The sequence below is a fragment of the Cervus elaphus genome, chromosome 21 (genome assembly GCF_910594005.1).
Source record: "Cervus elaphus chromosome 21, mCerEla1.1, whole genome shotgun sequence".
In the NCBI taxonomy this organism is placed as follows: Eukaryota; Metazoa; Chordata; class Mammalia; order Artiodactyla; family Cervidae; genus Cervus; species Cervus elaphus.
Window position 1 is genome coordinate 71,521,935 of NC_057835.1, and position 12,316 is coordinate 71,534,250.

At 37.1% G+C, this 12,316-nt stretch overlaps 1 protein-coding gene and 1 pseudogene across 3 annotated transcripts in view; one reads left to right on the plus strand and one right to left on the minus strand.

Annotated features, from left to right (window-relative positions):
* Nucleotides 1–12,316, minus strand: part of TMEM67 (transmembrane protein 67) — a 43,398-nt gene that overhangs the window by 6,933 nt on the left and 24,149 nt on the right. For all 3 annotated transcript variants that reach the window (XM_043880190.1, XM_043880189.1, XM_043880188.1), the window contains 7 exons: nucleotides 10,950–11,048; nucleotides 10,634–10,720; nucleotides 9,321–9,420; nucleotides 9,088–9,227; nucleotides 7,363–7,503; nucleotides 2,899–2,979; nucleotides 2,297–2,413 (listed from right to left, as the gene is read on the minus strand). In XM_043880190.1, coding sequence (XP_043736125.1) covers nucleotides 2,297–2,413; nucleotides 2,899–2,979; nucleotides 7,363–7,503; nucleotides 9,088–9,227; nucleotides 9,321–9,420; nucleotides 10,634–10,720; nucleotides 10,950–11,048 — 765 coding nt within the window. The remainder of the gene's footprint in view (nucleotides 1–2,296; nucleotides 2,414–2,898; nucleotides 2,980–7,362; nucleotides 7,504–9,087; nucleotides 9,228–9,320; nucleotides 9,421–10,633; nucleotides 10,721–10,949; nucleotides 11,049–12,316) is intronic.
* LOC122679642 lies at nucleotides 4,358–4,700 on the plus strand (annotated as a pseudogene).

Consider the following 12,316-nt stretch of genomic DNA (forward strand, 5'->3'; position numbering starts at 1 on the left):
GCATATACATAGAGATGGTATAAAATCTGGATCATACTGATTTCTTTTTCATGTAACATTATATCCTGAGCAACTCTTAGTACCATTAAATGTTCTACAAAACATGAGTTTTAATGTTTACCTAATGTTTCACTGTTTAGATAAACCAGTTTACTTAATATTCTCTCATTTTTATGTATTCTTTGTCCTTATAAATAACCCCTGTGATTAAGATCCTGAACATAATCAGTTATTCACATTGTTAATTATTTCCTTGAGTTAGTCAGATTCATAGAATCAGTAAGTCGAAGATAATGAACTCTCAGAAAGCTCTTGGTATATACTGTCAAATGCTTTCTAGCAGGTTTATGAAAATGTATCCTAAGATCAGTGACCATTACACCCTGTCCTTGATGCTACTAAGTATTAGCTTTTTAAATTAAAATTTTGTAATTTGAAGAAAGTAAATATGTTATTTTTACATTCATTTCCTCCATGATTCGTGAGTTTAATATTTTTAGAGGTTTTTAGTCTATTCTGTTTATTTACTTGTTTTAAAAAATCTTTTTGTCATTGAAGGGTTTTTTTTTGGCGTGGTTTTTTCCTTTTCTTGGCTGTGCTCCTGTGACAAGCGGAATCTTAGCTTCCCAGCCAGGGCCAACCAGTCCCCCTGCAAAGGAAGCATGGAGTCTTAACCACTGGATTGCCGGGGAATTCCCTCTGTTAAGCTTTTAACTTAGTTTGCTTATTGATTTCTATGATTTTAAGTACTGTGATCAATATCTTTGTGTCATATTTACTATGGAAATTTTACCATATGTCTTTTATCTATATAATTGTGGCTACATAAATGTTCTATACATTAAGAAAATAAAATTAATAAATAATACTTTTTTTGATACTTTCTGTATTTTGTCATCTCCCAAACTGAGATATTCTTTTCTAGGTTTTCATAGTTTCATTTTTAAAATTTAACCCTTCAATCCAGGTATAAGTTCTCACAGTTAACCAACTGATTCAGTTCAATGTATTAAATAAATTGTTCCTCTCTGAGATGTTGTGACCATGTATTAAATTCTTGTGAGTCACAGGTATGGTCCCTTAATCAATAAATCCTCTTGGTTTTTCCTCTCAGGTACATATTTTTCTTTTTTAAATTTTCTCATGGAAGTTTCCTAAAACATATAGTAGAGAGAACCGTCTGACACTCAACTTCAACAACTACCATTTTACCAATTTTGTTTCATCTATCTTCCCAACTTTTTTCTTTTAAAGCAAACCCCAGATACCATGTCATTTCATTTGCAAATTAGTATCTCTAACCAATAAGACCTTCAAAAAATGCCATTTTCACACCTAATAAATCTGATCTTTCCTTAATATAATTGAATATTTAGCCCATTAAATTGCCAAGATTTTTTCCAAAGGTTTTTTTTACTTGATAGTTGGTTCTTTGAATCAGGATCCAAAGTCTACACGTTGTATTTGATTTTTTTTTCCTTAAAATTAACATCTAACAACTTTCTTCTACCACCACCATCACTTCTTTTCTTTTCATGCCTCTAATTTGTTGGGGGCACTGGGTCATTTGTCCTATGAGATATCCTAACATTCTGCATCTGGCTAAACGCTTCTGTGGTATTACTTATTTTGTCTCTCTATCCCCGCTATTTACTGCAAACTAGAGACTTGATTCCCTGTTAGAGCTAGAGGCTTGATTACATTCAGGCTCAATTTTCTCAGGCAAGAGTATTCCATGGGTGATACTATGTACTTCCTCACTGCACCATAATAGGAAGTACGTAATGTCAGTCTTCCTGATTTTACATGTTCTAAGATTGAGCTAGTGTGTTCAGATAATGTCAACCTGATTATAACCTAACAGGTTGTACGTAATGTCAGTCTTCCTAATTTTTACATGTTCTAAGATTGAGCTAGTGTGTTCAGATAATGTCAACCTGATTATAAAGTTCCCTGTTATCTTTCACTTAATTGTTTTGGCATCCACTGATGATTGTAGCCTATATGCATTAATTCATTAGTCAATACAAAATGGTGATTTTCTAACTTAGAATTCTTTTATTTGCTTCCATTAGGAAGATCTTTCCCTCATGAATTATTCAGTTTACCTTGAAATACACTCCATAAAGGAACTGCAGGATGATATGTGATTCGTTCCCTTTTAATGTTCAGGCTAGTGAGTTGATATTGTAGCAACTTTTAAAAGTAATCAATGAGGATTTTTAAAAAATACTACTACAAATCCCAGATTATGAGAACCTCTCAGCTTAAAAAAATAAAAAGATGTAAAACATACTGCTTCTCTTTTAAGATTCATATTCATTTCTTCCATATTAGTATCAGCATGCCCATGTACTGATCTACCATGAATGTAGTAGCCGAAACATCTGTGGGATAACAGAAACACTGATATCTATAAAAAGAGAAAGACCAGTTAGCAATTCATCTGCAAAACAATAAAAATTAAGTTCTTCTTGAAATTGCTTCCTTCCTCTCAAAATAATGAGAGTTGAATTCTTAGAAAATATATAAAGGGAATAATAAGGTAATAAAGGATAATGAGGTATTTTAAAAAGTAGATGGAAAAGAGACTGAAGACACTTCCAAGAAAAGAAGAAACAGGACTGATATATGAAAACCTTTCAGGGATTTCAGGCTGAGTCAACTATTTGGCAGCATAAGGGATTTACAATTAAGAAGTTGCAAATAAAGAAGGAAAATTTCAGGCAGCAAATATTAACTTGTAGCTCATTATAACCATCTCTGGAATTAACCACCAGTGGAAATCAGACTAAAAATCCAATCATAGAAAATCACTTTTAAAGCCTCTTTTAATGTACTCATGACCTTTAAAAAGGGAGAAATAACAGTTTCAAGATAAAGTCAGAAAGTACTTACATTACTCATACAGCACAAATCAACAAACTGTCGAATTTTATCTTCTATAAATCTCTCATAGAAGACAGCAAAGAACACAATCTGAAACATTAAGCCAAGTTCATGCTTATTAGATTTTAGGATTTAATTTTCTTTTATAGCCACAGTATACTATATTAAGAAAAACTAAGTTCCAAACAAGAACATAGGGGCCAATAATGATTCTTGTGGGATAAAATCCTACTTAGCATTTCCTATTCTTCTGTTAAAGGAAGAGTGTTTTGGAATTCTGTTAAGATTCACTGAGGGGGCTTATTTTGAATTTAAAAACTTTTCTGTGTCATTAAAATAAGATAGGACAAACACAGGGAGAGGAAGTAAGGGGCTTTGAAAACCTTAGGATAAACCAATGCATTATGGCCAGTTTAGGTCTAGTTCTACAATTCTGCTCATCTCCTAAATCCCAAAGTCTACTAGAGAAACTGCATGTTTTTCAAATTAATCTTCTCTGATAAGAGTAGCATATAAAAAGCATATGTCAAGTATTCTGTTTCAACTACAGATAATGTGTTAAACATTCAAATGAAATGGTTTCAAGTGTTTTCTTAGACAGATTTAATAATACTGCAAAGGGGAGTTACACAAATCAGAAGAGAAGAGCTTACACTATAGACCTTAGATACCCTTCAGAGAAAGAAAACACTTCCTAACCACCCTATTCAAAGCTGTCCCCACTCCTAACTTTCCTTCCCCTTACCTCCCTCTACTTGCTGTCTCATCTGCCTGCTGACGCCCTTCACAGCACTTGTCACAAGTTGTAACTTATTCCTGTTAGAGCCTATCTTTGGGCTCGCCAGTGCCTCCCACATAAAATACACTCAGATATGGGAATGAATACTTAAATGAATCTGCAGCAGCTGAATACTGAAAACCCTTTCCTAAAAACACCACGTACGTATTTTAAAGCTCCTTTAAATGACATGAAAAACAGTAACAAAGTTTAAAAACGAAGAGATACCACTTAAAAATTGAAGAAGCTGGGCTGGGGAGTGAATAATAAAACCTAACGTTATGAGAATCAAGAACAGTTTGTAGAGACAAATTTATCGAACTGCTACAGGTTAAAGGAACTCTTAAGGATGCATAAACACTGATAATCTGAGGATGCGACCATGGAGACATCCGTCTCTATCAAACGACAGCAGAGTGAGAAACAAACGAGGTCAGACGGTAGTGCCCAGAGCGGCTAGCTGCTGCTCCTACAAGCCTGTCCCCTCTCCTAGGGACAGACCCTTGTGTGGGCACGCTGTTGCCCTGCAGACGGGGGGCGGGTGGGGGGCGGGCACGTGATCAAGTTCTGGCCAAGGAGAGGTGGAAGACACCTCTGAAAAGGCTCTCAAGGAGAAAGGGGTGAGTGGTCATCACACTCCCCGACTCAGCCCACCCTCCAGTCTGCAGGGAGGACCAGCCCCCGGCCCGTATGGCCCCTGAGCTGGGGTCCTTGCCCCATGCCCGCCTGCTCACAGAGCATCCGGACTCACTGCTCACACTCAAGGATTACAAGGGCCAGGCGCTAGCTGAACAAATGTTTCAGGAGGTGACTCTTTTCTACAGCACTTGGATTTATATATGTGCATGTGGCTAAACAGCCAGGGTGGGCTACATAGTTATAGCAGGATTTGCCTTATTGGGTTTGCTGATGTTTCCTTCATGGCCCATTTATCACCAACACCCCCTCAAGGGGTTACCTGTTCAAGACTCCAGCACAGAAGACAAGAAACCAGGGGAAAAAGAAAATTAAGAAGCATGCCAAAAATAATTAATAGGGGTTTTCACAGTTCAGCTTTACTACTTCACCTGCTTGTTTCATGTGAAATGAGCTAAACTGTTTTCATACCTAAAATATGAGCTAAAAACCACCTACACTCAGCTATACACAGATTTTGTTCTCCCTGTGTTTTACTTCTCAATTAGGTTTTGATTTATAAAACTTTTAGACTTTCTCTTCACAATCTTCCTCTGAAATGGAGAACAGAAAATACAAGTATGCAAAGTTTCCTGCTGGTCTATAAAATAAGGAAGAATAAATGCCTCATAAATGATAATAATAATTTAACTACTGAAGTTTCATATTTCATTATGGGTAGTTAAGCTGTTGTAATGTTTTCAATTAAAATTCATAGTGGAAAGAAAAAAAAAAAAGAGGAAAGGGTGAGGTCTCCTCCCCTGGTTCACACCTGCAACCCCATCAGCCATTATGGCCCACGAGGTGACGTTAGAGGTGAAGTCCTGAGGGGCAAAGCAGAACAACAGGCCTCCAGGTCTGACGGCAGCCACCCTGCTGGCCCTGCACTGCTTACCCCTACTCTCTTTCTCATGAGACAGAGAAAAGCTACTTTTATTTCAGGCCTGTCAGTGTGGCTTATTTTTTTTTAGTTGTTGTACTCAACCAATATGAAAAGCTTCAGATGGTATTCCTTTAAGTTCTCTACATCCAGAAAAATCTGATCTGTTCACAAAAACTTATACTGGTATAAGTAAATATAAATATTTACTTACTATTATACTGATGATAAATATCAAACTCCAGAGTATTATGACAGAGTAACTAGATCAACATGACGATCACTTTGAAATGTATAGAAATATCAAATCACTATGCTGTGTGCGAGGAACTAGCACTGTGCTGTCAATTACACTTGAAAAACAGACTAATGAACAAACTCTTGAAAAACAGATCAGATTCCTGGTTACCAGAGGTGGTGGCTGGAGGGGGAAATGGGTAGAATTTGATAAAGACAATCAAAAAGTACAAACTTCCAGTTATAACATAAGTAAGTACTAAAGATATAATGTATAACATTGTAAATATAATTAACATTATTGTATGTTATATGTAAAAGAGAATAAATTCTAAGAGGTCTCATCACAAGGGAAAAGTATTTTTCTATTTCTTTAGTTTTGCATTTATATGAGGTGATGGACGTTCACTAAACTTATGGTGGTGATCGTTTCATAACACATGTAAGTTAAACCACTGACACCTTATACTAACACAGCGCTGCATGTCGCTGCATTGGTGACCTACAGCGACAAACGACAGTCACTGTCACTGTCGGCTGTCACCGGGGCTCCCCCGGTGGCGCAGCTGGTGAAGAGTCTGCCTGCGATGCAGGAGACCCGGGTGAAGGGAGCGGCTACCCACTCCAGTATTCTGGCCTGAGTCCATGGAATCACAAAGAGTCAGACACGACTGAGCAACTTTCACTTTCACGTCAGTTATAGCTCAATAAAACTGAAACGGGAAAAAAAATCAAACCCCATATTATTTTAATCTAATTTTACTTCAAATCCTAATTTGTTTGTCTCTCTCCTGTGATTGTCAAACTATCCCTCACTAGCTCTATTCTACAGCTCTAAGTTTGCACAAGTCTTAACAATTTAAAATAAATACAAATTTAAACAGTAGTCTCAGGTCACAGAATGACACCTAGATCCAATTCTGTAGGAATTTGGGGACTTCAATTCCAAAATCTTTTAAAATTTCGTTTTTAAGGCAAATATAAGCTCTCCAGTTTATAGGAAGTCCCACCTTCCTTTGCTTATTTAAAAGTTAAAGAAATCTTAATCAAACTGAAAGGCTTTTCCCACTCATGGGAGTGTCTGTAAGCAAGAGAAAGAAATGCAGAGACTAGAGTTAGTTAAGCGCTGTAGCTCCTGCTTCTCTCTCTCTTTTTCCTTTCATTCTTTTTATTTTCTTTTAGCTATAAGAAGATAAAGGAAATAAGCATAGCAAAGATCCTCTGCTAGAGCCCTGGGTCCTCAGATTTATTTTTAGTGTCAGCTATTTCAATTAATACTTCAAAGAAAATTTCAGCAGGGGTACTGGTAATTTGAGTGAGATTTAATGATATGCAAATGAATGTAAACAATATGTTAGTTTTAAAGCAAAGATTGAGGGTACCTTAGCAATTCCTATCATTATATATAAACTAAATCCTGCAGACTCTGAAAGACCCTTCAGAGCCCCACTATTGATAAGAAATGAAATCTGAAATCAGATTGCCTGAGTTCAAATTTCTGTTCTGCTGATTTCTTTTTCTGTTTTTGTTCTGCTGATTTCTAATTGTTCTGGGCTCAAATTCCAGTTCTGCTCATTTCTAATAGATTTCTAATATCATATTTGGGCAAATATTTAACCTTTCTGTGCCACCACATCCTCATCTATAAAATGAGGATATTTAAAAGAATCTATCTCTGAGGGCTACTATAAAGATTAAGTAAGTTCCTTTGTGTAATGCAATTAACACAGTGCCTAGATTAGCATACTATGTAAGAATTAGCTATTAGCTATCTTTATTATTGTTCTTGTCACCTTCTTTATACTATAGAAACCCTGTTGTGTTCAAGAGCTGAAGATCAGTATATAAACAGAGTTAAAAATATAGAGAGGTAATGTTGCTTCAAAGTATAATCTCCTGTTACCTGTATAATTCCAATGACCAGCCAAAGAGCAGAAGACACAGCATATCTCAAAATGCGGCTGTAAGGAGCTATGTAGCTAGGTGGGCTTCTGGAAAGACTAGAGGATGAGTCCATTAATGCTAAGTTCTTGAATCCCACAACCTTAAATAAAAAGAAAAAATAATTTTAAAAGATACGGATAAAGAAAACTCCTGTAGTCTGAAAATGAGACACCTCTCTCTACTCCTTCCCTTGAAAAACTGAAGTATTCAAGTTTGTACAAACAGTAGAAAATCTAGATAAAAATAATTATCCAGTATTTTAATTACAAAGTATTGAATACAAAATTTTAGCTAGTTCATTAGGTAGTCTCTTCAATATGGCTCAAGGCCAGTTCAGTTCAGTTGCTCAGTCGTGTCTGACTTTTTGTGACCCCAACGACTGCAGCACACCAGGCTTCCCTGTTCATCACCAACTCCTGGAGCTTGCTCAAACTCAAGTCCATCAAGTCAGTAATGCCATTCAACCATCTCATCCTCTGTCATCCCCTTCGACTCAAGGCCAAATATAACCTTATTATCATATATACTGACAAAGCTTAAAAATTTCTATCAAAAAAATAAAGTTGTGGCTCAGCTGGTAAAGAATCCGCTTGCAATGCAGGAGACCTGGGTTCGATCCCTGAGTTGGGAAGATTCCCTGGAGAAGGGAAAGGCTACCTACTCCAGTATCCTGGCCTAGAGAATTCCATAGACTATAGTCCACGGAGTCGCAAAGAGTCGGACACAACTGAGCGATTTTCACTTTCACTTTTCACTTTCAGTAAACTACCAATGAACAACCAGCAATCTATGCCAGGCACTACGCAAAATACTTTTTATACTTTAAAACACTATTTTCCAAAATGCCTTTTGAGGAAGATATCATGTTATACTCACCTCTATGCCTTCTACTCTCATACATTAAAGGCTCTGGAAAGTTTTATGGTAAAGAAGTTACATGACTTTATGGAATACAGTATTTTCCAAACTTACTTGATTATAAAACTACTTTCTCACACAATCCCTTTTAAGCTTTAAAAAACAGGACTATAAGTAAGTTTTTGAGACAGTGTTCTTATGTCCCAGAGACACACACGTTCTTCTAGGTTCAAAAAAGGAAAGGAAGGAGAAAGGCAAGAAAGAAGGAAAAAGGAAGGCAGACAAACAAAGGAGTCTGACAAAATTTATATCAAACCTTACTTAAGCAGCTAGTTCTACAGAAAATGTTACTCATATAGTTTCCGTATTTCAGTCTCATATTCAGTACTGAATATTTCCTTTGATAATTCTACCCAGGTCCATCAAATAACTGTAAAGGGATCATAAGCATGTACCCACTGAGTGTGTCCTGTTAGGCTGTAGCCCCAAATCCTAACACAGGACATGGCCCTTAGTAGGTGTTCAAGGACAGAAAGTAGAATGGGGGTTCCAGGTCTGGGGAGAGGGAAGAAGACGGGCACAGAGTTTTACTTCTGCAAGATGAAGAGATCTAGCGATGGACTGTACAACAACAGGAGTGCACCTAACAGTACTGAACTGTACACTTAAAATGATTAAGATGGTAAATTTCATGTTATGTGTATTTTTTAATGGCTCGGTAACAATATTTTAAACTTCTCCCACTGATAGGAAAATCTAGTTGGAATTAAATTAACATTTATGAGGCACCCATAAATTGAATACAATTATATCAAATAGTTTATACCTCCAAAAGGAAGAGGACAGTAAGTACTTGGAAAAGTGGGTTAATTTTTCTCACAGTCTGAATTTCGTTCCATTCATTTGCCACAAAATAAGTTCTCCATATGCTTACAGGAACAGTAGCACTCCGAACACCACCCTCACCTGGTTGGGGAGATAAAATGAGTAAAACGTTTCACCTTCTTTGCTTTACAACGGTGGCAAAAGAAATTTGGTGCAAATGGTTACTTTCATTACCTTCAACAGCTTTAAGAACCTTTCCTTTAGGCCGCTCCCAATCGATAAAGAATATGTCTATGGTAATCTGGGAGATGAGCTTATGCAAAAATTGCAGAGCCTGAGAATGACAAACAAAACACCTTAAAGTACTGGCATCAACCCTGCTTATGAAACCAACGCTGATTCTTTAAGAAACGAACATCTGCAATCACAAGAAGATATATGGGGCTTCTCGGTGCTCAAATGGTAAACAAGCTGCCTGCAATGGGGGAGACCCAGGTTCAACCCCTGGGTCAGGAAGATCCCCTGGAGAAGGGAATGGCAACCCACTCCAGTATTCTTGCAGAGAATCCCATGGACAGGGAAGCCTGGCAGGCTACGGTCCATCGGGTCGCAAAGAGTCAAAGAGTCAGAGTGACTAACATTTTCACTGTAAGTTTCACAAGTGACAAAGTCATAATACCATTAGGGGCTCACCAGAACCTCATCAACTAACAATCACCAAATTCATAGACTTTTTACACACATATTAATTCACCTTCCCTTCTTCTTTCTTTGAAATAGGAATATGAAAGGAGACATACTACCTCCCTCCTCACACAGGGATCTTGAGTAATTGACTCTTTCCCAAGGTTTCCAAAAGCCTTTAACTTCTTCATAAGGAAAGGTATTACCAACTGTAATTTGTTTGTCCTAATGAAAGTTTTAGGATGTTCTTACTGTCTTTTTCTCTATTTCTGCTATTAAGATTTCTGATGAAAAAAATCCTTTTCATTTCAGAATATGTTTAAACTGAGGATTCTTCTGCGAAGGTGCATTATTGATCAAACAAAGGTTAAAAATCTAAGTATGGGATGATTCCTCTCTTCCTGGGGCTCACAGATCAGTGGGAATAGCAGTCACTTAATAATCACAACACAACTGGATGAGATGTACGGCAGAGGCATGTAAAGAGCATCATGTCCACTGAAAGAACAGTGAAGCAGGGAGGGGGCTGCCATGGGAAGAGGAGGAAAGGAAAGTGGAAGCAGAGAGAACCAAGGCTGAGTTCAGCACTTTATCCAGTGTGGTACCGTTCACTCTCAACTAACAGTCTACATTAAAGAATAAAAAAGTATTTAAGGTAGAGCTTCAGAATGAGACACCTATTATAAATAAATGCAGACTTCCTAGTAAAATTAAACAATTCATACTTTCTTCTAAAATTAAACTAAATTTTACACCAAAGATTTTGAAAGCGTTTTAACTCTGAAGACTTACATGTTTATTAGCAGACCTTTTTTTTTTTAAGCAGAGTTTTAAAATTCAGTAACCTATGCTTTGAAACTTACCTTCAGAGCAAAACCACATCCCACATAAGTAACAAAACGTTCTTCTTGAGCTGGCACTGGTAGCAAAACAGAGACAGATTTCTGCGCCTGTGATGAAAATTACACTAAGTATGACCACACAAGGTTTTTACTAGGCACAGTTTATAACCCAAAGAAAGCATAAAATAAACACAACACACTTAGGTTACGGTGAGTTTAGCACTTGCCCCAATATTCTTGATTAGAAACACCCTCAAGTAAAAACAGTTGCTTTATAAAGAGAGCTTACAATTTATTCAGGTTGTGGCACTAAGGTTAAATCCAGAAAATCACTTACTTTAAAGAAAATAAGCCAGTAAAGACCTGTTCCTACAGTGATGATAAAGAAAACATTGGCCAGATCACCAGCATAGTAAACCAAGAATTTCGTAACTGTCTGCAATTTAAAAAGAGAATCACAGCTGTTATAGACTCAATCTATTTATACTACTTTATAACATATTATTATTAATAACGTTATTATCAACCCAGTTTCTCAAGCTTGAAGTCTTATTTCATGTATCCATGAATCAGTCAGGACTGACTGCAGCCACTTCCTAGATACCTTTTGGGTCCTAACCTTTTGATCCATTCCCAATAACTTCTATCTTATTCAACTCTTCTCATCTTTCACCAACTAAGAACTTTAGAACCGCTTTCTAATTTTCTTCAACTTTGGAATCCTTCTCCCCAACGTACCCTCCATACCACCATCAGAGTTGGCTTTCTAAAATGTAAATTGGACTGTGTCACTCTCTTTCTTAAAAATGTACAGTGATGCCTCATTAAAATGTAAATTCCTGATCCACAAGGTCCTTTACAACCTAGGCCAAAATTAAATTTTAGCCTCATCTGTCCGTTCCAACAACTTGCTCAATAATTAACCACTCCACACATCCATCCCAAGTGTTTTGGGGAATGAAATGAGTATTATTTCAACATATTCTTCTCTTCTTCGCTCTGGCAAACTCTCTAGAGCTCTGGGGGCAGAGACCACGTCTCCCTGTGCCCATTACCACATCTCCCAGCACCTCGTAGAGTATCTGGCACTCAGACAGCAGACCATCAGTGACTATTTGTGGAATGCGAAGATCGTTGCTGCTGTTCCGTTGCTAAGTTGTGTCTGACTTTTTGCAACCCCATGAACTGCAGCGTGCCGGGCTTCCCTGTCCTTCACTATCTCCAGGAGTGTGCTCAAATTCAGATAATGCATAGATAATCCAGCTTAAACTTCACTTCTCTTGGATGCCTTTCTTGACCCTCCCAAACAGTAAATCAAGCCCCCCTCCTCTGATTTCCAGGCACATTAGCTCTGGAGACAGGAAGATAACCCAACACAAACCAGTTTACTGTGCTGCCTTTCTTATGTTCTTAATCAGCTAACTGGAAATACTACCTACATTTTGATATGGTAAACATTAAATGAATAGGACATTTACTTAATCTCTACAATTTCAGCATGTATAAAATGGGAATGATCACGATACCTAACTTCATAGAGCTATTGTGAGGACTAAATGAATTACACGTCTCAAGGTTTAAAAAGTGCCTGGCTTACAGTAATATTCAATAAATGACAGATGAAAATAAAAACAAGAACAAATGTAAAAACAATTAAATGAGAAATGAAACCATAAAGTTAATAGAATAAAATATGGGAGAGTA